This window comes from Lynx canadensis, chromosome A3 (genome assembly GCF_007474595.2).
Source record: "Lynx canadensis isolate LIC74 chromosome A3, mLynCan4.pri.v2, whole genome shotgun sequence".
Lineage (NCBI taxonomy): Eukaryota > Metazoa > Chordata > Mammalia > Carnivora > Felidae > Lynx > Lynx canadensis.
Window position 1 is genome coordinate 28,017,828 of NC_044305.1, and position 27,997 is coordinate 28,045,824.

At 50.5% G+C, this 27,997-nt stretch overlaps 1 protein-coding gene across 1 annotated transcript; it reads right to left on the bottom strand.

The window, feature by feature from the left end:
* Nucleotides 1-1,371: 1,371 nt before the first annotated feature.
* On the bottom strand, nucleotides 1,372-27,899 carry FKBP1A (FKBP prolyl isomerase 1A). The gene is made up of 5 exons (XM_030309902.1): nucleotides 27,747-27,899; nucleotides 27,612-27,659; nucleotides 8,005-8,117; nucleotides 4,414-4,583; nucleotides 1,372-2,498 (listed from the first exon to the last, which is right to left on the bottom strand). The coding sequence occupies exons 1-4, from the start codon at nucleotides 27,781-27,783 to the stop codon at nucleotides 4,455-4,457; spliced, it is 327 nt and encodes a 108-aa protein (XP_030165762.1). The 5' UTR covers nucleotides 27,784-27,899; the 3' UTR covers nucleotides 1,372-2,498; nucleotides 4,414-4,454.
* Between the last annotated feature and the right edge of the window lie 98 nt (nucleotides 27,900-27,997).

Sequence of the window (27,997 nt, forward strand, 5' to 3'; positions counted from 1 at the left end):
CGGTCCTTGGCTTCTAGTCCCTTCTTCCATCCTCAAAGCCAGCAGGCAAGGCATCTTCAGATGTCTTTCCCCTGACTCCTCAAGACTCTGTGATTCTACGGACCCACCTACGTAACCCATGATAACCTCCCACCTCGGGTCCGGAGCATAAGCACATCTGCAAAGTCCCTTTCAGCTTGTAACCTTAGTGACAGGCCCCGCCTAACTAAGTTCCAGGAGAAGGGACGGCTTCCCTGTCGCTTCCAAGTGAGCGTACCACACTGAGTGCTGAGTACAAGAGCACACGGTGCAGGATCTCATTTAAACTGAATTCCCAACGGGCACTACTGTAATAGGAAAATAAAATGACAGTTGCCTCTTGAGGTGGGGTGGAGACTGAGAAAGGGCAAAAAGGAATATCCTGAGATGACGGCCCTATTCTGCATCTTGATGGTGTTTCAAGGGACAAAAGTATAAACAGACGTTAAATTCTAATATGTATTTAGGGGGAACTGTAGTGATGTCTGGCATTTATTCTGAAAGGTGATACGAAAGGATAGACTGGGAGAGGGACGGGGGGATGTGTGAGGAGTAGGTACAGTAAAGTGTTCATGGTAGAATCTTGGTGGGGGGGGGTATACAAAGGTTCGCTATAAAAATCTCTCACTGTCGTTCGATGATTTTTATAAGGGAATTTTGGAAAAAACGAGCTGTGACCCCGAAATATTGCTCCAGTGACTTCAAACAAAGAGATGGATTTGGAAAACTGTCAGGCAACTCCTTGAACAAGCTCTCTCCAGAAAAATCTCTCAACCAGGGCACCTGCGGAAGGTGTTTATAAAGGTGTGGGAGTATTACCGATGGTCTCCGTCACAAGGGAGGAGGGGGGTATTGCTCATACACACAGGGTAGGGGCCGGGGAAGCTAGCAGCCAGCCTCCCACCATGACAAAGAACCTCCACCCCAATGTCACCAAGGAACACCAATTCAAAGCCCCGGTCTTCCCTTCGTCACCCTCCATCACTTTGCTGCAGCACATCCTCAACTGGGTAGTGGCTCATCTCCTGACAGCTGGTCGCCGCCTCCCACTTCTTGGTAACTCCAGAGAACCCGGCTGAGCGCTCTACTCAGAACACATATTGGGTAAGACATTTGAGGGTGTGCGGCAGGGGGAGGAGGGCGCTCCCTGATAGTTCTCTCCACCAGTGGAGTTACAAACGTACCACTGCCCCCCTACCCCCAGAGGGGCCAACAGGGAAGGACATCCCTGTGGCAGTCCTTCTGCCAAAACACAACCTCCAACACGACATCCCCGCTGTCACAGCCCCTACCCCACACCCTGGACCAAACGGCCCGAGGAGGCACCTGAAAGTAACCGCCATCACACAGCGCTGAGAAAAGCCAGCATAAAGCACTTTTATTGCAATAATAAAACTTGAAACTTATACATAGTGCAGGGAGGTGGGGGTGGGGGATAGGCAGCAATAATTTCTCTCACCAAATCACTACACAGGACAGCAAAGGGGTGAGAGGGGGGAGGAAAAGGCAGGAAACTCTGAGATCAGCAGGGGGAGCTGAACATCAATGCTGCACATCAAAAACCAGGAGATGCTGAAGCTGTGATGACCAGCATCATTTTTCTCAAGACAACACTCAAGGGTTTGTCATGATGGCTGGGCTTTCATCGGGTGTTAAGTGTCTACAAACAGCACCTTCAATTTAAACTTTCGATTAAAGTTTCTTAAAATTTAGGAAGTGGAGCTTGGATAGCTATGAGATTACAAAAGTCCTGAATATCCGTTAGAAAAACCACAGGATGGAGGGGCAGGGGGGGCGGGGGGGGGGGAAGCCAGGCCACGAAGAAGGCTTCAGAGGTCCCTGCTGGCCTGGGGACAGATACCTGTAGTGTCCAACACCGCAGTGAGAACCATCTGCTTCCAAAAGGCAGAGGGTTTAAGGGGAGGGTGGGGCAGGGCAGTGGAGGCAAAGGCTCTCCTCCCCCTCCCCATTTCAGTTTTGGGTAGGGCTTTTAATTCAACCCAAGGACATCTCTCAACTTGGAGATAATTCGGCCCTCGACAGCGCCTCAAATCTGCTATGGCTTTGCAGCGCAGCAGCAAGAATGTTTAATATATAATAGATAAAAATTTCATCCAAAAAAAAAAAATAAAATAAAATAAAGATTCTTGCAACCCCCCCCCCCCACCAATTCCTATTCTAAAATTAACCCATTACTTGTGCTGTTAATACTTGACTAATACTTAAGTGGAAACCTAGATCCAAAAGACTGAAACTGAACCTTCACCCCAAAACGAAACGAATAAAATGAGTAACTTGAGGTTTATGGCATATAGTTTAGGTCAACACACATACGAGGAGAAAGGGAAAGAGCGAAGCCGGGTGACAACACATTCAGTCGGGGTCGATGTTTATACAAAGAGTGTAGTGGAACATCAGGAGAAGCTCCATACGGATTCGCGTGTGCGCATCTGGAGGCGCCACATCCCTCCACGGCACATCTGTTGGGGACAGAAAACCTGTCAGTTCCGGCAGCACAGTGCCCTGCGTGCGCGGCGGGGGCGGACTCGAGGCTGTCTGCCATGGCAGGTCCCTTCCCCCAAGAGTTCCCAGGTCTCCCTTTGAACGAGCCACTTCCGCTCTGGCCGGGCTTGGCCGGGCTTGGGCTGGATTCCCAGGTGAGCAGTCTCCTTCCTGCCTCAACTGGCAGTTTTTTTTGTTTTGTTTTTAGCCTAAGCTTATGTTTACCTGCTGAGGAGAGCAGTGACTGTACAGTTCCCCAAGATCACTGGGTCTCCAAGCCAGACGCATACAAGAATCACCTGGGGGGCTTTAAAAAACTGCAATGCTTGGATCCCACTGCCAGTAATTGTGGTTAAGTGGCCGAAGGTGTGGCCTGGGCATCAGGAGGCTTCCCAGGTGACTTCCGTGTGTACAACTCCACGTTGGTATATCCTTCATGTTGAAGGGATTTTAACAATGTCTGCAGTCTTTATTCATCTACTCCAACCTACAACTTTCCAGATCTGCCCTTGGGCTTTCCATCAAGAGCTCTGCAAGAGGGTCTGAGATGTTCTTTGGCCGGGTGTGGGGAGGTGTAGGCCAGGGTGACTCACAGCCCTCTCTCCTTTCCTTCCCCTCCCTCCATCTGACCAGATTTATAGAACGCTGGTACCCAAATCAAGATAATCCCAAGGCTCTCCTCAAATACTTTCACGTCCAAAGGGCTTAACTCTCAGAGAACAGGAAAGAGGGTTTAGATTAGGTACAGACCTTTGGGCAGACAGAGGCTCTGTAAGGAGTTCCTTCCTAGTAAGAATGACAAGTACAGAAGCCAAGGTCAGCAAACTGGCCCAGGTCTGTATGACCCAGGTATGTAGGGCTTAAAGCACAGGGAGAGGAAAAGAGCTAAGAATTTCAAAAGCCCTTGTGCTTAACGGAGTCCACAGCAGGACAAAGTTAGACCGTAACAGACAGGCTGGCAGCCACCTGTGACCACTTTCGAACGAAGGCATTCTCCCTCAGGCCCCAGTTGTGGTCCTCTGACTCCAAGGGCCAGGAAGGGGGCAAAAGTAGAGGTCTGGGGCCAGCTGGAAAGATGACACCATTCGTGTGTTTTATGATCCTAAAACCCACATGAAAAGTTATGAGTCATTACGACATGGAGTTTGGCTTCCTAGAAATGAGGGTAAAGGAAGGAAAACAAGCCCAGGAAGGGGTTCTGGTGCTAGTCTGCCACGGTCTGGAAGTGACCTCAAGTAAGGTCTTTCTCTCCAGGCCTCGGTTTCCTCACCTGTGACGCAGGAAGGCTGATCGGTCCCTAAGGTCCTTTCCTAGGAGTGTCTGGGAGTGTCCTCTACATTTGAAAAGCACGCCCTGGCCTCAGCTTCCCATGCACGGAAAATGAGCTGGCCTGTGCACTCCAGGGTCCCGGACTTGCCCCTGAGGCAGCTGGCTCGGGTGACAGTGCCTCTCTCACACCCCCTGACAGGCAGTGACCACAATCTACATGGCGAGGGGGCTGCACACACTAGGGCGGGGTGTGTAGCCCTCAACGGTCTTACTTCTACAGAACCAAAATGCTAGCGTTATAAATTTGGCCGTATTTCCGGTTCCCAGCTCGGTTTTAGTTTGCAAATTATATACAAAAACATACTTTATTTCAACAGCTACTATCAGCGGCCCCGTCCCAGTGAGTCTGCTCGACAGCACGCGCCTTTCCTTTCCCCAGGATGACCAGCTGTGGCATCTGAGGTGTATACCAGTAACTAAAATCGAAACACTACCCAATAGAGCAAGAACGTAGGGAGAAAACCCATGGCCTTTTTGGTTCTGCTACCCAGCAAACAGCCGGTAAACGGGGGGGGGGGGGGGGTGCCAAGGCGGTAGGAGGCCCTTGGGCACTCAGCTCCTCACCCAAGAACGGGGCGCAGGGGGCTCGAGGGGGGCTGTCCCTGTCATTCCAGTTTCAGAAGCTCCACGTCAAAGACGAGGGTGGCATTCGGTGGGATGATGCCTGGGTGGCCAGTGGCACCGTAGGCGTAGTCTGGGGAGATGGTCAGTTTGGCTCTCTGACCCACACTCATCTGTGAAAAGAACAAAGAGAGAGACTCAGTTGGACGCCCTCCCCAGCTGTCCCTGTAAGAAGCAGGGCCGTTTACCGGGGTGTGCTGGTGCAGCATAGTGGGACGAGGACAGCGACCGTGCGGAACGTGGAGGCTGACAGTCAGGCTGCGTGATCCCTCCATCTGGCTCTCAGGGGCCCAATGGCAGATAAAAACCACCTTTCTGCCCAGGGCTTACTGACCCGGCTCTGGGCAGCCAGTGCCACAGAAGTGTCACCACTCAGTCCTTTGGTGGCCTGTCACCCAAAGGATATGTGTGTGGCACCTACACTCTTAAAAAAGTATTCTGATCAAAACTCTGCTTTAAAAGAAAACACACACACACACAGAAGGTAATATATGGGGTAGCCTACTTTTTCTGTACTTTATTTATACTTCTAGTCAGACATATAGAAAACTTTTTAAAAAACATGATTTTACAAAGAAGCATGTATGGCACGTTAGCAATAGTGTAAAAAGAGGGAAATATTTATATACTTGTACCTTGCCTAAATAAACAAAACACCTTTGGAAGGACACAAATAATACCAGGTTTTTCATAGGGAGGAGAGAGTACAGTGGCCAGGGTGGAGGGAAATTTTTCACTTTAAAAAATACATTTGGGGGCGCCTGGGTGGCGCAGTCGGTTAAGCGTCCGACTTCAGCCAGGTCACGATCTCGCGGTCCGTGAGTTCGAGCCCCGCGTCGGGCTCTGGGCTGATGGCTCAGAGCCTGGAGCCTGTTTCCGATTCTGTGTCTCCCTCTCTCTCTGCCCCTCCCCCGTTCATGCTCTGTCTCTCTCTGTCCCAAAAATAAATAAACGTTGAAAAAAAAAAAAATACATTTGGGGGCACCTGGGTGGCTCAGTCGGTTGAGCGTCCGACTTCGGCTCAGGTCATGATCTCACAGTCTGTGAGTTCAAGCCCCGCATCGGGCTCTGTGTTGATGGCTCAGAGCCTGGAGCCTGCTTCGGATTCTGTGTCTCCCTCTCTCTCTGCCCCTCCCCTACTCTCACTCTGTCTTTCTCAAAAATAAATAAACATTAAAAAAAAAAATACATTTGTCCTTTTTCATTTCCAAATCAAAACTTACATTAAGTGAGTTTCAATATATATTTTCTGAACGGTGAGCAGGCTCTCTGCTCTGCCCACCTTTCCAGCACTCTCCGCTAGGCCCTCCGTTGTGCACTCCTGGTTCCCTGACGCAGCCCAGGAGACAGCAACTAAGGACAGAGCTGCAGGCTGCGCTCCTCTAACAACTCAGAAACCGTGTTCCCGTCTCCTTTGGCAAACCAGGACAGGCTGAACTACGGTGATAAGAGTAGTTAAAAGCATTATGGCTTAATCTAATGAACTTCAAAACGTTCGTGTCCTGGGGCGCCTGGGTGGCTCAGTCAGTTGAGCATCTGACTTCTGATTTCAGCTTAGGTCATGATCCCAGCGCTGTGGGATCCGAGCCCTGCCTCAGACTGCCCTGAGCATGGAGCCTGCTTGAGATTCTCTCTCTCTTCCTCTGCCCCTCTCCCCAGCTCACGCTCTTTCTCTAAAATAAAATAAAAAAATTTAAAAATGATCATGTCCTTTTACTCAGCAATTCTACTTCCAGAATCTTCTAACAACCCGAAATGCTCATTATAAGGGGAGTGGTTCCATTGGCACATCTGCAACATGGGCCAGCCACCAGAAAGAACACAGTGGCCTTAAATGCACTAACACGGAAAGATGGCCCAGACACAGCTAGAGGAAAAAAAGCACGCTGCCAAAGCAGTACCTGTGGCAGGACTGCGTACCTGTAAACACGTAAAAGCAAAACAACGATCTCAGGAGAAAGGGAAAAGGGGCACAAGATAAGCCCCCTTCTTCCTGTGCTTTATGCTCAAACAAATACCCCGTGGAGTTTCAAAGATGCTCTATGCAGGTCTCAGACCACTCAGACTTCTCACAAGTGACAGAGCTGTGGGTCCAGGGGGAGGCTGGGCATCTCCCCAATGCCCGCTAGGCCTCACCAAGCCTGGGATGTAAAATAGGCTGATAACATTATCTCGGGGGCAGCTACGGCTCTTGGAACACAACGCAGTTATTGTTCCAGTGCCGAACAGCCACAGAAGATGGCTGTGGTGTGGACAATGGGTGGCACGGTCGCTGGGGGATGGGCTACAGACCAAGAGCCAGCCAGACGAGGGCAGTGGGGACAGAGATCTCCAAAGGGAAGTAAACCATGAAGATCCTCTCTCCTTCTCGCACTGCCAACCCTCTGCCCTGCAGGAACAGAAATCTAGACGCTTGGGGGGTGGGGTGGCTTAAAGTTTCTGCAGGTTAAACAGTTCATCTGGAGATAAATCAGTGTGTATTCTGGAAAAGAGAAAGACAGAAATCTTTCTCTCCACTTTGGTTACATTTCAGTTCTCTTTGGTGGAAGGAAAGAGACTAATTACTTATGACACAGGGCTGACATAAAGCCCCGAGTCTCAGGACGCTGGAACCTGGTCAGCGCCGAGAAAAAACCTGCTGGGCTCGATGGAAGGCTAGAGCCCAACTGAAATCTGGCAACCCTGGGTCCCCTGTTGTCCACTGGGAATTCTGTCATGTTGGCAGAACAAAAGCTGTTTACACTAACGGGGAGGAAGGGCCGAGGAAACGGACTCAAGACAAACAAAATGACTCTCTCCAGGAGTATGACCTCTCGGAAGCGGTCTGACACAACAGGGCCAATAATAAGACAAATGCAAATTAAAACCACACCAAGACCACATTTTTTTTTCACTCGCTGTATTGTCCTGAATCCAAAAGTTTAACGACACACTGTGCTGGAGGGGCTGGGAGGAGACAGGCCCCCTCACAGCCTGCTGGTGGCAGCTCGGTATAATCCCTACGGACGGCAACTTGGCAAAGTGTCAAAATACAGCGTGCACAGCCAGTGAAGCCCTCACCCCGACTTCTGAGAGTCTGCCTACGGCAACGCTCACACAAATGTAAAATTAAGTCCACACAAGACTGGTCACAGCGGCACTGTTTATGACAGCAAAGCACTGGAGATGACCATCAATAGGGTACCGATCAAGTCAATACTGTCCACCCACCTAAGGGAATGTGGTAAGAGAGCCTCCTCCCCTCTTTATGTGCAGATATATAAAGCGTGAAAGAGAGATTCAGTGAAAAAGCAAAGTGCAGAACACTGTGTGGGTCCACAGGGGGGGAAAAAAAGTACGTGCTTGAAGAAACTCTACAGAAAACGTTAGTAACATGACTTGCTGGGGGTGAGGGGACTGGCAAGACGGGGTGGGACGGAAGTGAAATCTTCCACTTACACCTTCATTGATTTCTGAACCACGTGAATGTCCTCGCCACAAGCATCATTTAAAAGGTAAACACTAGGAAACAAAACAAAACAAACGAGAGCATACCTGGGCAACCCCTTCTTCCCAGCCTCGGATCACCTCCTGCTTGCCTAGCATAAACTTAAAGGGCTTGTTTCTGTCCCGGGAGGAATCAAATTTCTTTCCATCTTCAAGCATCCCTGTGAAAAAGGGCAGTTGTAACATGAGCGACAAGGAGTGACGGTGCGACCGGTCAGACGCCGGCGGCAGAGTGGCCGTCCCAGACGCCAGCGCTGAAGGGCCCGGCAGGGCGCCCCGCGTCCTCCGGGGGCCTCCGCAGCTGGGACGGGCCCTCCACCCAGGTCTGCGCATGTTCTTCCCGCCTCTGAGCAGCGGGCCGGGCCCCAGAGGCAGGCGGCTGTCTACCTGGTGTGAGAACGGGGAACTGCGCGCTCCTGACGGGGCTTCCCGGCACCCCTGCCCCCGGACTAAGAGTTGCCGTGGGCCCCGGAGGCACACGCAACAGCTAAAAGTCACACGCGGCCCAGGAGCCAACAGGCCTTCCTTGATGGCGGGCGGCGGCACAACCGAACCGAACTGGAGGACACCAGTGGGCGTCGGACGGCCGGAGAGGCGGCCGTGCAAGAGCCACCGCAAACCTCTCCCGGTGGCCCCCAGGCAGCTCCAGCCGAACTGCGGGCAGGGCTTCCACCCGGAGTCAGCGACGTTGCACGCACTCGATCCTCCACCAGCGCTGTCCCCATTTCACAAAGGAAGGAACTGAGGCAGAGGGAAGGGAAGCCGCCTGCCCAAGCTAGACTAGCAGTCCAAACGCCACGTTCATTGGACTACCCCCGTGTCCCGGGAGCTGGACAAGCCACAATGGCAGCCACTATTCAAAGGGGGACTTGCACAGGTGGAGACGCCAGAGGGTGAATGCCACAACAGGGACATACATCTGCAGCCCCTCCTTCAAAGACGACCGTCTGCGGTAGGTTCTTGGGAAGCCAGAGGGACCGACGGGAGAGCCGTCCATCCCAGACTGGAAGGGCAAGCCAGTTGTTGACATACAGCTAACAGAGCAGGTTTCACTGGGGGCCGCGGGGGGGGGGGGGGCCACGGTTCTAAGCATCGCTCAGGCGACCCCTTGAAACACAGAATTCTGTTGAGTTTGGCCACTTCTAGAGGAGGAGGGAAACCCTAACAAAATCCCAACTTAAAAAACAATGTCAAGACTTGTAAGCGGGACGGGGAAGCAGAGAGCAGTTGAGAGCTTTATCAGAGCCACCAGACTAGCTGTACTTTGACAAATAGGAAATGGGCAGTGGCGGGAACGGGAACTGCTGTCCTCACGGAGCAGGAAGGCAGACAGATGTCCCAAGCAGAGCGGGTGCCGGAAGCCTAGAGCTGGGAGCTGAGGACCATGAGGCAGACGGGAGGACGGGGCCCCACCCCTGCCAGGTCAGTGCACAGCCAGCAACTGAGGCCCCACGACCAGCAAGCTGGGGCGTACACGGAGCTCATCTCTCCACCAGAACACAACTACCACCAGATGAAAGAAGTGACAAATGACAGGATTTGAACAGTTTCCTATAAATGAGTAGCTGGGAGAATAGGCGTCCACCTTCACTGTAGACAATCCCCTGTGGGCTCTACCGCATACACGGAACCCAGCCTAACTGAACCCCGCATCAAGGGTGAGAGCAGACAATGAGCTGGATTCTCAGAATCCGCTCTTTGACCAGCCAGAGAGCCTTCCCATGCACCCACCGAGACGGCTTGCAACAAAAATAAGGAAATCAACTCCAAGGCTTAGTTAACTCACCCAAGGTCAGAGTCAGTGGGTAGTGGGGCCTGGCTCCAGCAAAAGGCTTTCATTTAGCCCAGTGGGGACTGAGAGCTATGAAGGAGACCAAAGACCAGAAACAGCCTCTTCCTGGTCTGTGTTATTTTAAGGAGACCTTGAATAGAGCCCCAGGGCTTCCTAAGCAGCCTTGATATGTAAATCACTAGGTGAGGAAGCCCCCTGGGAAAGAGCCTAGAAGACAGGGTGGTCCCTGACCTCTGAGCCCTGCCTGTGAAGGCTGGCTGGACAAAACACACAGAGAAAGGGGCGCCTGGGTGGCTCCGTAGGTTGAGCGTCCGACTTCGTCTCAGGTCGTGATCTCGCAGTTCATGAGTCTGAGCCCGTGTCGGGCTCTGTGCTGACAGCTCAGAGCCTGGAGCCTGCTTCGGATTCTGTGTCTGCCTCTCTCTCTGTCCCAACCCACTCACATTCTGTCTCTGTCTCTCTCAAAAATAAATAAACATTAAGAAGAAAAATTAAAAACAACACCACCACCACCACCACCACACACACACACACACACACACACACACACACACACAGAAAAACCTTAGAGGGCCATCTGGAACCAGCTGTGCACATTCCACACCCTTGGAAAATCCAGACCAAAATTTTCCCCAAGAGGGAAAATCCATCCCTCTTTCCAACTGAACAACTTTCCAGGAGCAGCAACAGCATGGCCCAGGAGATGAACTGGAATCAATCTAAGCCTTTCACCAGGGTTGGTGTGGAGTGGGCACATGGGCCAGTTTGGGCACTAGGATCAACTGTGAAGTCTACTGGAGCCCTGCTGGAAAGACCTGCCTCATGGGTAAAAAAAAAAAAAAAAAGAAACCCATTCAGGAAGAAAGCTCCTGCCCTCCCTTCCTGTTGAACACCATCATGTGACGATGTGATGTCTGGAGCTTTGGCAGCCACTCTGTAACCATGAGAAGGTCAGGAGTACCACAGAGTAGTTGTCCCATTGTTATGAACCAGCCCCACACCGCCTCCCTCAAGCTTTAGGTTCTGAGGTGGTTAAAAATCTGCTTTGCCTTAAGTCAGCTGAAATATTACTGAAAATAACCTAACAGGTATGAGGTGACCCTTTACTGGATATGTACACAACACACACCCCACTGCAGTGCTGCCATGAGGGGGTAAAACTGGAGCTCAACAACTCACACCACAAAGAGCTGTCACCGTTCTGACAGCAGACCAGCATGCCCTGCCAGGACCCAGGACACATAAATGTTTATCAACAAAACAAGACTTACACATAATAGTTACGACATGGGATGCACTTCTCATTTTTAAAAAGAAAGCTGATTGTGACCCCCTAAATTTATGTCATAATACACTACTGGCTTGCAACTCACAGTTTAAAAGATATCGTATACCTGGGTGCCTGGGTGGCTCAGTCTGTTGAGCGTCTGACTCTTGATCTTGGCTCAGGTCATGACCTTGTGGTTCGTGGATCAAGCACCACATGGGGATCTATGCTGGCAGTACGGAGCCTGCTTGGGATAATATCCCTCTCTCCCCCTCTGCCTCTCCCTTGCTTGTGCTCTCTAAATAAATAAATAAACATTCAAAAAAATTTTTTAAAAATACAGTGTATCTACAAAAGAATCAGCCTCTTTCAGCCAAATATGAACATGACCCCAACCAGGGCAAGATCATGTTCTGACTGCAATGAGAAACCACAGGGTATGGGGACAGACTCCCTACACTTCCCTTTCATACCTGATCAAATGCATTGCCAAGCTATCTCCAGATGCTTACTGTCTGACCAGTTCCAGGCCAAACACACAAGGTGCTACCTGCTGTTGAGCCAACCTGGAGAAATGCATGCTCTTCAGTGCAGAGACTGTGGGTCTGGGAGCATGTCTGTCTAGCCCCAGATCTCTTCAGGTTTTCTGGGACACTGAAGGACAAAGCCTTTCCCTACTATTGTAAGAAACCAGAAAAACCAAGAAGGATTTCTAAGTAAAGGGGCTGTAAGCAGGAGCTTTGCTGAGGATCCTTATTCTCCTCCCCTATTTCAGATGAGCTGTTTCTCCTGGGACAAGGACATGAGCCTTGCTCCAGAACTTCAGACTACTGTTCCCACCTGTCAATCGCACCTACTCCCACTTCCTTGGAGGAGAAATCTTCTTAAGGAAGGGTGGGCGGTGGTGTTGGTAATGGCGGGGTGCCTTACGCCCAAGGAGGGGTTATCTTATAATCTAAGTCTGAAGGGTAAACATCACCTCTACAGCTGAGCAAGATGTCACGCAACTGGCATAGGCTATACGGGCAAGGAGGGGCTAGAAGGAGGGCTTCCCCAATGGGGAGGAAAAGACCACCTTATATATGCCTGTAAGTTGTCAGGCCAGGTGAGGAGGTGATGTAGGAGAGGAAGCAGTGTCCATTAAGAAGGAGAAATGGATATGTGTACAGTGTTTTCTGGAGTGTGAATTAGGTTGGTCAGTGCCGAATGCAGAATATGACAGAAGCTGTTACATCAAAATAGCTTTGGCAAAGGTGGAGTATTGGGGATCAGATTTACCCTCCCACGAAACAAACAAACAAACAAACAAACAAAACCCACACAGAAACAAAAACAAAATGAAATGCATGAAATAAACACATGAAATAAACACAAAACAAAACCTCCATCATGGGGCGCCTGGGTGGCGCAGTCGGTTAAGCGTCCGACTTCAGCCAGGTCACGATCTCGCGGTTCGTGAGTTCGAGCCCCGCGTCGGCTCTGGGCTCATGGCTCAGATCCTGGAGCCTGTTTCCGATTCTGTGTCTCCCTCTCTCTCTGCCCCTCCCTGTTCATGCTCTGTCTCTCTCTGTCCCAAAAATAAATAAACGTTGAAAAAAAAAAATTTAAAAAAAAAAAAAAACAAAAACTCCATCATGAAGAGAGAGAGATGGGAATGCAAGCTGGTGCAGCCGCTCTGGAACACAGTATGGAGGTTCCTCAAAAAACTAAAACTAGAACCGCCCTACGACCCAGCAATCGCACTACTAGGCATTTATCCACAGGATACAGGTGTGCTGTTTCGAAGGGACACATGCACCCCCATGTTTATAGCAGCACTATCAACAATAGCCAAAGTATGGAAAGAGCCCAAATGTCCATCGATGGATGAATGAATAAAGAAGATATGGTATATATCTACAATGGAGTATTACTTGGCAATCAAAAAGAATGAAATCTTGCCATTTGCAACTATGTGGATGGAACTGGAGGATATTATGCTAAGTGAAATGAGTCAGTCAGAGAAAGACAAAAATCATGACTTCACTCATATGAGACTTTAAGAGACAAAACAGATGAACATAAGGGAAGGGAAACAAAAATAATATAAAAACCGGGAGGGGGACAAAACAGAAGAGACTCATAAATATGGAGGGTTACTGGAGGGGTTGTGGGAGGGGGGATGGGCTAAATGGGTAAGGGGCACTAAGGACTCTATTCCTGAAACCATTGTTGCACTATATGCTACCTAATTTGGATGTAAATTTAAAAAAATAAAAAATTAAATTAAAAAAAAAGAAAAGAGAGCAAGAGACAGAGAATAACCCAGATAACAGCTAAACATGGTTTTTAAGACAAGACTCTGGACACTGCAACAAAGGACAATGATTCCTGAGAGATGGGAAACTAGCAAGGCGAGCCGAGCCCTACGACTGCCCAGCTTACAGCCTGGGCATTTCCGGGGAGAGGGACCTGGATGGAGCTCAAAGCAGCTGGGAGTCCAAGGACACAAACCAGGAAGGAGACAAGTGTAGAGTGAATCCCCAGAGATTTACAGAGGGTCCCTCTTGAGTATTCAGCAGAATACTAATCAGCACACATGTTTAAGGAAACTACTTAAGGCCAGGAAAAGAACCATCTAAAGGATGGATTAGAAGGAACAGTGCCCAGTGCTTACACAGAGCTGGAGCTGGGATCAGTGACTGTTGCGCTAGCCAGACTGGAGAAAATCATGGTTTATGAGGCACTGAGTAGGAGGATATCCAGAAGATCTCATCTCAGGAGTGGGGGATAATCAGCCCCAACACTGAGCACTGCTCCAGACCCACCTAACGAATCATAAAAACAAGATCCAAAAGGATCAACTGTTTCCAAGTAACTTAAGTGCTTCTCAGTACAAAGCTCAAGAAGATTTATAGGCACAAAAATAGCCAGCACCTCAAAAGGTAAATTCACAATGCCTAGCATCCAGATTAGACACACATGCAAAGAAGCAGGACGACACGACCCACAATGGAAGAGACTAACCAATCAACTGAAACTCACCCAGAGCTGACAGAGTTGTTAGAATCAGTAGAGAAGGGCAGTAAGATTCAAACCAAAGGTCCAAAGATGACAATGACAGTGGGACGGAAACAACTGGACACCCACAGGCAAAGAAGTAAAAACATGGACCTATACTTCACATCAAGTATCAACCCAAAAACTGTAAACATGAAACCTATAAAACTTCTAGAAGAAAACACAGGGAAATAATCTTTGTGACTGTGGGTTAGGGCAGAGATTTCTTAGACATGAGGCCAGAAAGCACATCCATAAAAGGATAAACTGACGTCATCAAAACTAAAAACTTCTGCACTTCAAACGTACTTTTAAGAGAATGAAAAGTCAAGCCACCCACTGGGAGGAACCTTGGAAAGCATGTATCTCATAAAGAACTTGTGTCCAGAATATATAAAGAGCTCTCAAAACTCCACATAGGAAAGAAAGAGCTCAATTAAAAAGGGACAAAAGATTGGAACAGATACTTCCCTGAAAAAGGCAAATTAAAACCACCAGGAGATATGACGACTACTGAATTAGAAAGAGTACAACTAAAAGACGATCCATAATCACGCACTGGTGAGGATGTGGAGGAACTGGAATTCCCACACGCTGCTGCTGATGGGAATATCAAGTGGACCGACCACTGTGGACAACAGGCCGGCCGTTTAAGTGAAACATACACCTCCCATACGACCCAGCCATTCCGTTCTTCCTGGATAAATATCAGCCTGTGTTCACACAAAAAGACATATACATATATGCACAGCAGCCTCCCTTGAATAGCCAAAAAACGGAACAACCCAAACATCTGCCAACTGGTGAATGAACAGACCACATCCACACAGTAGGAAACTATTCAGCAATAAAGAAGAATGAGCTACTGATACATGGAACAGCATAATCTCAGAATAATTATGCTGAGCAAAAGAAGCCAGACAAGGGTGTATTCGCTGTACAATTCCGTATATACAAAACTTTAGAAAATACAAACTCTGCTGACAGAAAAGCGCACCAGTGGTTGTTGGGGATGGTAAGAGGAGGTTTCAGAGGATGACGAAGGGACATACCAAAACTTAGGAAATTGTACACATTAATTGCAGTTTATCGAACGTCAATGAGGCCTCTACAAAACTGGGGGGTTTTTCCGAAAGGAAAAAAAAGTGAAAAAAGTGTGCTTCACTGAAATCCTACGTGTGTTGACCTCCTACACCCAAGCTGGCGGCGGATGGCGAGGGACTTCCTCTGTTTAGGGAGGGGGCAAGGAAAGCAGGCGGCCCGTCAAGTCTCAGCAGTTGCTCCCAACTCTGGACATCTGTGTGCCAGGACCGGGAGCCCTTGAACGGTGAAACCACCTGCCAAGCCAGTGCCGTAATTTCCTAGAGAAAGCACGCTCTGATGAGAGAAGGCAACTGAGGTTACAGTTCAGACCTGACAGCTGACACTCTAAGCTCCAAAGGGCACTCCCAGCAGAAACCAGCAACGGCATGGCCCTCCATTTGCGGAACCGACTGACGTCCCTTCTGACTACACACAAACCTGTGCCTCATGGTCCACAGACCGCCTGGGATGGCTCCATATTCTCCCTCTCGAGAATGAATTTTTGTCTCTCCTGACTGAACGCAGCTTAAGGTCACAGACCTGGACGCAAAGTGCTATGTCCCTGTACGTGCTGTGTACTCAGTTCCACCCCTGGCACCCGCAGTGCTGGCGGCACTCGCGACTACTTTAAGATTGGCTCTGCCTGCACGATTTTTAAGAATCAGCAGGACAAGCAAGAGGCTTCCATATTTAGACCTCTTCCCTGTACGGTAGGAAGGATCTGAGGGGTAATCCCAGAATGGCAGCTTTTACTTCCAGCACCTCTGAATTACTAATCAGTGAGAAAAAAATGTGAAAATCTGGGGGTCTCCAGTTAAAAGCACAAGCCTGTGTGAAAGGGTTGCAGGAGGGAGTGTTAAAGCAGCCTCTGGCTGCAAGACCGTTTATGTCACCTTTGTCTGAGTTTCCTCCCGAACGATTTAGCTGTTCCTTTGGGGAAGAACCAGACTCCAATCCCTGGGGAGGGAGCGGGAGGGCTTAAAAAAAAAAAAAGAAATGTGGGGAACAAGCTCAAGTTCACCTCCCCTACAGCAGCCTGCTCTTTCCTGCTCTTCTGTTTCAGGGTGTGCTCGCTCAGAAGGAACCAGCGAAGGCAGACCTGGCCAGCAGCTGCTGAGGCGCACGTGCCCTCGGACTCTGCTCCCGGTACTTGGCCCGAGTCACTGCCCAAGAAGCAGTGATTAAGACCCAAGGCCAGGACGTGGAGACTCGAGAGGAACGCTGGGTTATTATTTCACTAATAATCCGACAGAAATGGAGCTACCTCCAGGGCTTCAGGGGGGCAGCACCCCCATGTCCCCCCTACAGGGTAAGGGAAGTGGCTGCACGAGGCACGGGTAGCGAGGGCTCCGGCACCTGTTGCAGCTCAAGCTTGTGACTCACAGTGTGGTTTTCGGCTGCGGGTGGAATCTTTGCAGGTGGTTTTCATAGGCACTTTGCAGGGTGCAGAATTTATAAAGTTTTTAAATTAAAAACAAAAAACCCAAAGCTAAATCACACGATGACAACAACAAAGAACATCTCAACCTCCAAACAAAACAAAGCTCTTGCCGTTTACAGTTGGAAGAGGGAGAAAGGACTTCTATGTTCAATTCAACACATATTTTCTTTTATTAATTTTTTTAAATGTTTATTTTTGAGAGACAGAGCACGAGCTGGGGAGGGGCAGAGAGAGAGAGGGAGACACAGAATCCAAAGCAGGCTCTAGGCTCCAAGCTGTCAGCACAGAGCCTGATGCAGGGCTCGAACCCACGAACCAGGAGATCATGACCTGAGCTGACATCGGCCGCTTAACTGAGCCACCCAGGTGCCCCTCAACACGTATTTTCTTAATTTTTTTCCTTAACATCTACTTATTATTGAGAGATAGAGAGCATGAGCATGGGAGGGGCAGAGAGAGAGAGGGAGACACAATCCGAAGCAGGCTCCAGGCTCTGAGCTGTTAGCACAGAGCCCAACGTGGGGCTGGAACTTACAAACCGCAAGATCATGACCTGAGCCGAAGTGGGAGGCTTTAACCGACTGAGCCACCCAGGCGCCCCTCAACACGTGTTTTCTTAAGTACAAAAGAACAATGGTTGAATGGAGGTGGGGAAACTGAACTGAAAGTCACCAATTTTTCTGCAGACGTGCATTTCAAAGCCACCTGGAACATTCTTAAATGGCTGTACTGACCTAGATACAAATGGATGTACCGACCCAGGCTTAGCTGTTTCCTTCTCCTCCTTATGTACAGAAGTTTCCTCAACAGCCTTTAACTTAACTAACTGCCCCACCAAAGACTCCTACAAACCGCAGCACGCACAGCCCCAGAGCGGAGAAAGAGCCTGTATCTCCTAGTCTCTAGTGATGCTCATTTCTTTTTTCCCATGTGAGCTTTATGCTTAACCAAGGGCTGGTCAGCTATGCTGACTCCCAGACTCACTTATGTCAGTTATACTTACCGAGTAGAGAAAACATAATCAAACAGTATGCAACAAAATGAAACAGGAGTGTGAACAACAAAAAAAGAGTGGTCCTAGCTGTTTGGAAAGACTCAATAAAGGCAAGTCACTGAAAAATACTGCTCGTGAGTAACTGTGTGGATGAGACAGATGTATGTCTGAAGAAAGAAATCTTAAGAATATAGAAAGGTTGGGCGTTCAGATGACCTCCCAACAGTCCTTGCTGTTTTGGCTTTAAAAGAATCCAAATTAGTTTTTACAAGAACCTTGACGGGAAACTCTACCAGAAGAGCCATCCTAACAGAAAGACATGGGCCTTGAGTAAACGATTTATGTTTGGATTTGAAATAAAATGTTTAGAGAAGCCATGTCATTTTTACGATCAACTACCCACTTGTCCCCATCATGATGAATGAAAAGAGACTCTACACCTGAGGTAGCTAAGACATATGAATTCAAAGTTTATGTCTCATGTCCATTTCCAGGCCTCTGGGTTTGCACTCCCAGGGCAACCTTCCTGAACTGGGAGCTCTGACAGCCCCGTGAACGTGGTAAGATCGAAGGCCAATTGCCTACCCAAAGAGAGAGCCGGCTTCTTCCCCACCATTGCACAAACTGAGCACAAGAACACATCCCCTCTGTTATCTGGAAATGCTCCTAAACTTTTGCTAAATCTCTTTAGATTCTATGACCAAAAGTGTATTTTCAAAGGAGATCCCATGATGGGAAGTACACAAACCAGAATAAAATCCTTGTGGGCATGCCTCTCCATCTTCCACTTTATCATAATATGAGTAAAAATACCGCCACATTGTATCTCATGGGGCGGGGTAGGGGAGAGCACACAGAAGGAAAACAATACTTAACAGTGGCTATTTGGTAATGGTAGAAATATGCATGATCTTTAGCTTTTCTTCTTTTCCAGAAAACACGGAGGCGGAAGGCTGTAGGGTATAATGGCGTGAGTTCTGGGGCTTGGGCCCAGATGACTATAGTAATCCCCTCCCTGGTATCCCTGCGTCTGCCCTTTCTCTCCTACGGTTTAAACTTGACACGGCAGCTAGAGGGACATTCTTTAAAAATACAAGTCAGACCCTACTACTCCTCTGCTCAAGATCCTCCCACGGCCCCCCCATCTTATTCAGAACAGAATCTCAAGTCCTGAAAATGGCCTAGGAGGCCCTGTAAGAGCTGCCACCCCACACTGCCATCCCTCTGACTTCATCCCTGGTGACTCTCCTACTTCTCCACTGCAAGAACATTGTTTCCTTCTGTTCTGTAGACACACCAGGGATACGCCCACCCCAGGGCCTTTGTGCCTGTTGTTCCCTCTGCCTAAAATGCTCTTACCAGATGGTCACATGGATTACTCCCTCACATCCTTCAGGTCTTGGTTCAAATGTTACTCTCTCATTAAAGTCTTCCCTGGTCTATCTAAAACTAAACCTTCTCCTGTCCCTTCCTTCGCACTTACTGGTTAACATAGAATATATCTTCGCTTATTAATCACTTTCCCACTACAGTGTAAGATCTACGAGGATGGGCACTGTGTCTTCTTCAGTCCTATGTTCTTGGTGCTCGGAACAGTGCCTTGCACATAATCGATCGTAAGTGCTTGTAGAGAAACCAAAGGCACCCTTTCTCCCTCCAGGCCATTGCACACACTTGGCAAGCTCTCCCCTCCTGCCAGCCCAAGCCATACACATCCAAGACCACGTGGCCCTTCCACTCCAGGTGGGGGCTGCTCAAGGCCCTTCTCTCGAAAAGGTAGGTGCAGGGGAAGGCACTCCCTCAAGGTAAGCACCTCAAGGGCAAGGTTGAAGCTTTCCCCAGCTCCTAACATGTTTGCTGAATGACTGAGGGAAGGGCTTGGTGTGCTGCCCTGTGTGTAGTAGGCGTGAGAGAAAACAGTCACAATTTTATTAATCCACAGGGATTGGGCAAAGTGCAGAAGGTAGATTCTTGCTCTTATTCTAGCTTAAAGAAACAGAAACATTATACCAAATGTAACAGGAATGTGACCTTTCTCCACTCCAGCTAGAGTCCTAAGTGACCACTATTCAAACTGTCCCTGAGAGACTCCATGCCAGGCACTGATGGGGAGAGGCCCTGGAGAACACCACCACTAGGCCTCTGGCCTCCTGAAGCCTGCAGTCTACTGGGGAAAGGGTGGGTGTAACTGTATACAACCTGACCGTGAGGAAGGCCATGAAGGAAATGGACAGATGCCTTGCCGGAGAATCCAAGGTACGTGTGTGATGCATTTGTGAAGAACCACTTTAGCCAAGGGTCAATCGGGGAAGACCCACCGAGGGGGTGCCATGTAAGTGTGATAGATAGGAGTCTGCCTGAGGTGGGGAGTGGTGGCACCTAAGCACAGGGCCAGAGAGTTTTTTTTTTGGGGGGGGGGGGGCCCTTGGTGTGTCCCAGGAACTGGAGGTGGGCCAGGGTGGTCTGAGCTCCTGGGAGGGGAGAGTAAAGGCACTGAGAACAGAAGACAGCACCCAGGACAGGGCTGTTTCTCCCCACTCCCTTTCCTCCTCCTCCTCCTCTTTCCACTGCTAGTATTTATCTGGCCGAAGTTAAAGTGAGCTAGGGGAAGGCACACAAGGACTCGGTTGAGTTCTTCAAGTAGGTACAAGAACAGGAGAGGAAAAATAGAAATAAAAATAAACAAGGGCACCTGCATGGCTCAGTCAGTGATCTCGCAGTCATGCGAGAGTCAGGTCATGATCTCGCAGTCCATGGGTTTGAGCCCCAAGTCAGGCTCGGTGCTGACAGCTCAGAGCCTGGAGCCTGCTTCAGATTCTATGTCTCCCTCTCTCTCCGTCTCTCCCCTGCTTGTGTTCTCTCTTTCTCTCTCTCTCTCAAAAATTAATAAACGGTATAAAAAAATTAAAAAAACAATGAAAATAAACAGCATCGTAAGCACCAAAAGGGAGAACTGAATAGTACATGCCTAAGTTATCCAAAGTACCCCCAGCCTTTTCCAGGAGAAATAAAAGGTGACAATACTATTTTTAGAGAAAATCCCAAAGCAGACAAGCAATTCCTAGTTTACAGATACAATGAACCCATTAGCACCTCATAAAATCAGTTATTTAAAAATGTTTTATTTATTTTGAGAGTTGGGGAGGGGCAGAGAGAGAGAGAGAGAGAGAGAGAGAGAGAGAGAGATTGAGAAAATGCCAAGCAGGCTCCACACCGTCAGCTCGGAGCCTGACATGGGGATCAAACTCACAGACCGTGAGATCACTACCTGAGCCAAAAAAGCCAGAGTCAGACTCTTAACCGACTGAGTCACCCAGGGGCCCCCCAAATCTGTTTTTAAGTAGGCTCCACACCCATATGAGGGCTTGAACTCATGACTCTGAGATCGAGAGTCATGTGCTCTACTGCCAGGTGCCCCATAAAATCAGTTTCTACCCACCAAAAACATTCAAGTTAAAAAGCCTATGTTAAATTTTTATAGTACATAAATTATATCCAATAAAGCTGTTAATGGGAAAAAAAAAAAAAAAAGCCCATGAGACCTACTGAAAGGAACCAGAGCTCTCTGGAGAGAACAACTGATGCCAGGACCAGAGCAGGGAAACCAAGGAGGTGACTAGGGAGTAAGGCGAGCATATCAAAAAGGTACCAGAGCCAGCCCAAAGGGGCTCCTGCTGGCCAAATGTGGGACAACCTGAGTATCAAGAAGGATAATGAGTATCAATGATTTTAAGCCCTCAGGAAAATTTATTATGAGTCCATATACTAAAAACAAACAAACAAACAAAAATACAAGTAAGTGGATAAAGGGGGGAAAAGTATCTTGCCACCCCTGGGAAAGATGACAAAACAAATTCTTTAAAATGAAGATTTAAATTAAAGGGAAAGAATTAAGCTCTACCCTATCTTATGGAATGGCAGCTGATAAATGTGGAAGGTATGAAGGAATTTTTAAAACCGCCTCTTTGCAAATGCCAACGAAATGGAGACTTCTGGCAAGAATCAGCAATGATGTCCATACCAGAGGGGGAAGGTGGAGGAGACCAGGCACGGGCAGGATGCCCAGGGCCCCACTAACTGCTGCTAACTGCAAAGGGGGAAATGTACCCTTACAGAAAAGATCAAATTCGGCACCACCAATAATGCTGTTCCCCATGGTGTGCTGAGTATCGAGCACACAGCACCAGGTATGACGGGACGGCAGACGACACGAGGCGGAAGCGGCCAGATGACACCGGGAAGAAAATGAGCAGACGGACGCAGGGCATTCTTTCGGTAAGATCACAAGACGGCTCTCTTTGAAACACCAGGGCCATTAAGAAAAAACCAGCACGAGGCCTCTCCTAGATTGGCAGTAGACACAACATCCAACTGCAATGAGTAAAACTTGAAAGAATTCTGGTTTAAAAAAAGAAAAAACACTTTCAAGACCACTGGGGGGGGGGTTACAATATGCATCTGGTTTTAGGTCACTTAAGTCATTTCAAATTTTCTTAGGTGTGACCAGTAGGAGGATAAGGAGAATATCCATATTCTTACAGCATGCTCGAGTATTTAAAGTGTCATGATGTCTGCGGCTGAAATGACTCCATGAAAAACCCACAGATCTCTCTCTCTCACACACACACACACACACACACACACACACACACACGCATATTCTGTAAGGAGACAGAAATGGCAAACTTGACAAAATGTCAACCATCACAGAATCTCGGTGGTGGGCACGTGGCTATTTGTTTAGATTTTTCTCTATGTGTGAAAACTTCGCAAGTAAGAGTCACACATACACATACACAAGCATGCTATGGGGCCTTCGGTTCACTTAAGACCGGTGAGCCTCCTACTCTTACCGGTGGAAGGAGAAAACGGCACCTGCAGGATTCTGTACTCTAGTAACCACAATCCCAGAGGAAAGAAAATGATGCTTCCGTAGCAAGGTCTATTTCCAAAATGTTAAAACCCCATTATGTTAAGGAAGCTCGAGAAGAGGAACGGACACCCCCGTATACGCACGGACTTGTCGCATCCCCGTGTCGTACACCTGAAACCAACGAAGCGTCGTGTGTCAGCTATGCTTCCATGGAAAAAAAAGGACCAACACCTCGGCTTGCGCAGCCAAGCTGCCACGGCCCAACTCTGCTCGGCTCGTGCCCCTCAAGACACAAGGAAAGGAAAACAAACACCAACAACCCCCCTCGGTACCCACATTTAGCAACTCAGCTACAACTTTCTTAGCCAATTTATTCTATTCTGTAGGCAAGGTTAGACCTATTTTATCTAAAAAAAAATTTTTTTTTATAAGTTTATTTATTTTGAGACAGAGAGAGAGAGAGAGAGCGCGCACGACTGAGCACAAGTGAAGGAGCGTCAGAGGAAGTAGAGACAGAATCCCAAGCAGGCTCTGCAATATCACTGCAGAGCCTGATGCGGGGCTTGAACTCAAGAACCATGAGACCATGACCTGAGCCGAGATCAAGAGTCGGACGCTTAACCGACCACGCCACCCAGGGGCCCCAAGGTTAGCCTTTTTTAACCTGAATCCTCACTCAGACCCATCTCTCTTATAAGTGCCCATTTCCCTATCTGTAGAGGAACAGAGGCTGAGGTCTCAGGGCCAACCCCGCCCTGCATGGGAGTTTGGGCCACTCCAGGAACTGAGGGCTGACACCGGGGCTCTGCCTTTCTCCCACTCAAGACATCACGGGCAGTGCTGGTGGGAGGAAGGGCCGGGGGTGGGGGTGGGGGGCGGGAAGAGGGCGGGGAACGCATCACCCAGTGCCTGGGACACGAGCAGCCTTCATACAGTGCGTATAATAACAGCAGCACTGTCACTGCTCCTAGCAGGTGTTCTTATTCCCATTTTACGGATGGCCACGGAGGCTGAGAAAAGTGGGACAATTCGGCTGAGCTCTCATAACATGTTATCCGGCAGGGGCAAGAGCCGAAACCTAGCCAAGGGCCCACTTCCTCTTGGGGGATCATTGTCCACCTGGCACCACCTCTCCCCACCTGCCCAGGCTGGCACGCCACACACCCAGGATACAACCGGAACCCTGTTTCTGTCCCTGCCCTCAAAAAGTTCAACGTCCACACAGGAGCCAGAAGGGAGCGGGCCTGTTAAAATCCAGGTCAGCTCACAACCCTCTTAGGGCTGCCACCTCACTCAGAGAGAGTCACCAACCTGCAAGGCCCCCCCATCACCCCCTCCTCCCACCGCTTTCCCCTCACACCCTCCGGTCCAGCCACATGGGTCTCCTTGCTGTTCTCCCACCACACCAAGCACGCCCCAGCCTCGGGCCCTCTGCCGGCAAGACTCTTGCCCCGACACCCACACCGCTCACTCCTCAACTTCCCATGGGTAAATATTAGCGTGTCATTTTGTCAGAGGCCTTTGGCAACCACTGTCGCCAAAAGCAGCGACCCCCTGCCCACGCCTGCACTCTGCTTTCACCTCTCCACAGTGCTTCTCACCACCTGACATTCGCACCTGCCTGGCCTTGCCACGCAAGGAAGCCCCACCACATCAGGTCTCTGCCTATGTAGTCCACTGGCCATGTCCCTAGTGCCTGGCTTGTCACTGCTGCTCAGTGAACACCTGCCGTAGGAAGGAAAACAGGGTCCTGTTCCAGCCCTGACCAAACAGTCACAGCCTCTCTGACTGAAGTCAGCACCGAGTAGGGGCCCGTCGGAGGAGCCTCTGCTGGGGGTGAGCCTTCCTCCAGACATCCGATCAGCTGAGAAACACTCGGCTGGGGGGGGGGGCGGAATAAAGTAGAGAGGAGAGGGGAGGGGAGACAGAGGTTAAAGAAAAGCAAGGGGCTGGGGAGGGGGCTGCAGGACAGTGGTCACCTCAGCTGCCCTCTAAGTGGACCTTCTGAGGAGACAGGGCTGAAGGACCCTTGGTCCTCCTCGTTAGAAGCCAGGCTGCTGACAACTTAAACCCAACCCCAAGGACATGATGTCAGTTACTTTTCAAGAGGATAAAACCAGAATTCCTTCAATCCACCTAAGGTTGCTCTGACAAAGGCAGGCATGTGGCCTGCTGACATGAGTAAAAGGGACACAAGCCTGGCTATGTGTCAGGACAGGCTCAACAATACAGATGACGAAGCTACTGGAGGCAAGGAGGGAGCTGTGAGAAGCCACTTGGTCCTCAAGGCACATACTTGGCAAGTTACCCTTCCACCTCCTTCCTCCCACCTCAGTGCCTGTCATGCTACTGGGAGGCGCTGGGCTGGTGGCAGCAAAGTTTTCGTTTTCCCTTCTGGCGCCACAAAGAGGTGACGCAGGCCTTTCTTTGAAGCCGCGTGCAGGCTGTGCTCTGTTAGAGGCCACAGAAGGCACCAGAGGGAGCCTTGAGGGTGTCATCAGGGCTACGACTGGCAGCCACCAGCGGCACTTAAAATGCCCATGTGGTCAAAGTCAGCCTGGGCTATGCATGTCTCTGCTGGCTGAGACCTTACTTCCACTGCTCTTTCTTTGGACCTGCCCCCAGTCAGCAGCAAGGGATACCAGGCCAGAGCAGGCTGGATCAAGAGTGTTCGCCTGACCTGAACCTGGGCCAGTTAGATTTTTCCCTCCTAGGAACTATCATCATTGGAGTCCCACAGCCGAACAATGTAAGCTGGATATTCAAAAGGAGACGGAGACACTGGGCATGGGGTGGGAGGGGCGGGGCACACAGGGGCCTTCCAACATCCAACATCTCCACTTGGGAGAAGCAAAGAAAAACGAATCCGACAAGGGAATACTGGGGCAACCAGATAGAGAAAAACAGGGAGAAAAACTAGGAGTACTATGAGAATTTCTTCTCCCTTCTTGAGCCCCAGTGGGCTCCCTGCCTGGGAAGACCCTCAGGTCCTTATGGTAACTTTCCCCACCCCCATTATGTTCCATCAAGATGAATTCTGCTCCCACTGGCTTGAAAGCCTTCACTGCTACAGATGAAATCTCAAAGCGCCTACCCATTCCTCTCACGCCCCCACAGGCCTCAAACAGGTTCTTCCTGGGAGGCTGGTGGCAAAGACCCACAGGAACAAAGCCGCCTGCCCAAGAACAGCCTATTCTGTGAGCAAGGGGCAGAGCTGGCTCCTCACTGAGGCGTCTTTGTAGAGCTTATCAAAAATGACATAAAAAAGAAAGCTTTTGTCCTGATGCATGCCAGGGTCCTGCGGCTGTTCGGGGAATGTGTGGGTGGGTGCCACCCTCAAGGAAAACACAGACTTGGAGAAGAGGCACTGGGAGCCCTGATGGTGTTCTGGGTCCCACGACCATCTGTTCTCTTAGGAAAGGCTCCAGACGTGCTGTGTGGGGACATTTCACCAAAAGGCACAGTGAGGCATGGTTCTGTCGACATGCTGTGGATCCAATCCCGCCATGAGCACTAAAAGACGGGTAAGCCAAGGCTGAGGGGCACAGACTCAGGAGTGAGACAGACAGAGCCAGTTATCCTAGTATGGCTAACTTATAAAATAGGGGTGGGACAGTCACCTCATTACCTCTCCGAGTCCCAGGGTCTGCACCAAGTTGGCGGTGGGAACCGCATTAACTGCCCACTCACCCCAGCACTGCAAAAGGCAACGCTTACTCTTCTCATCCCACCGATCACAAGCAACCAAACTGACAAGCTTTCCTCCATTAGACCTCCCAGGCTCGGGTGCTGACCATGGCCTACAAAAACGGCCATTGAAAAACGTCAGAACCACTTTCCAGCTTCGTTTCACAGGCACGAGAACGTTCCCTACGAAGATGGGTTGCAATACCTCCTCCTTTGGTAGCCTTTTAAAAGGTTCTAGTTCTTGACTCCCTCCACTCCCTGCCCCCATTTCTGCCCACGGAGAAGGGCCAGAGACACAAAACAGCCGAATAAGTCAAAACGCCTGGGAAAGGGGATGTTGGGTGCCTCCTTCTCCTTCCCAGTGAAAGTCATTTCCCTTAACAGAGGGCTCCCCCCATAATCTGGGAGGGAAGGGTAAAGCCTATGCCTGAGCAGCTTGGTCACAACTGCCTACAGCCTACTACCCAGGAGGAGGAGGAGAAAAAAGAGAAGGGAGGGAAGGAGAAGAAACAGAGGAAGGGGGAGGAGGAACAGAGGAAAGGGTGGGAAGGAGGAGAAAGGGGAAGAAGGACGGGGAGGGAAGGTTATTCGTATCTACAGTGCAGCTACACCAATCACCACCCCCCCCTCCAGCCCACAGCCACAGAGTCTCCGCCTGCTTAGCCTCCACCCCCCTCCCCAATACAACCCAGGAGGACCTTGTAAGGGCATGGAGTTAAAAGATGGTCTCAAGGCACCAGACTCTGAAGTCTGAATTCTGGCTGAAGGTCTACAATCTCCTTTGGTTTTCATTACTGTTCGTTACCCTAACTGGGCCTCAGTTTCCTTAACTTTCAAATGGGGATGAGAAAACCTCTACTCCTAGAAGGGTTGGGGGGCAGGGGCTGAGGGGCGAAATTACACGTTCAGGCAGCCCAGGCCATCGTGGCTACCGAGGCTTGGATTTCAAAGTGGCTCAAAAGTTAAGATGAGCGGATCTAGCTCATCCAAGGCCAGGCTGAAGTCAAAGCCGTGCCTTAGGAACCAGGATGAATCCCGACTTTGGAAGAGGCCCCTCCGCAGACTGGAAATTACCTCGCCCTTCTTATCTCCATCCAAGGGAGGGCCGGAAGGGGAGGCTGGGTGTCACCCGGGACACAGAAATGGTACAAATCCTTTGATGGTCCCGGGCCAGGGCTCTGCCCGTTCCGGAGCATGTGACCTTGCGCCGGCGACTTCGCCTCCCCAAACCTCAGTTTCCCCATCTGTGCAGTGGGCACAGGGCTGTTCGGGAAGCGCGAAACCGCCGGCTCACACCGTCCCGGGTTCGGCAGGCGCGAGGCCGCCCCCTCGGGGGCGCTGCCACCGCCCAGGCCTCCGCCTCGGGCCACGCGGGCCCCGCCGCCGCCGCCGCCGCCACGCCCCGGGCCTCTGCCCCCAGGCGGCGGCTACAGGCCACCCGGGGCCGGGCCCCCCCACCCCGCGGACCCGCCGACTCACCCGTGTAGTGCACCACGCAGGTCTGGCCGCGCTTCGGGAAGGTGCGCCCTAAGGAGACAGACAGACAGACGGGAGCGGTGAGCGGATGCGCGCGGCGGAGGGGGCACTTTGGGAACGCCGAGCGCGCCTACTCACCGTCTCCGGGGGAGATGGTCTCCACCTGCACTCCCATGGCGGCGGCGACGGCGGCGGCGGCTGGGGACGCTGGGCTGGCGGGCGGCGCGGCGGGCGGCGTGGACCCACAGCGGACCTGGCGGCAGCTCCCCGGCTCTGCCTTGGCCCTGGGCGCCTGGCCTGCGCACGCGCGCGCCCCCGCACGCCCCGCCCTGCGTGCGCGCCCCACACGGCGCGCACGTCCCCGAAGCCCGGGCCGCGGGGCTGGGGGA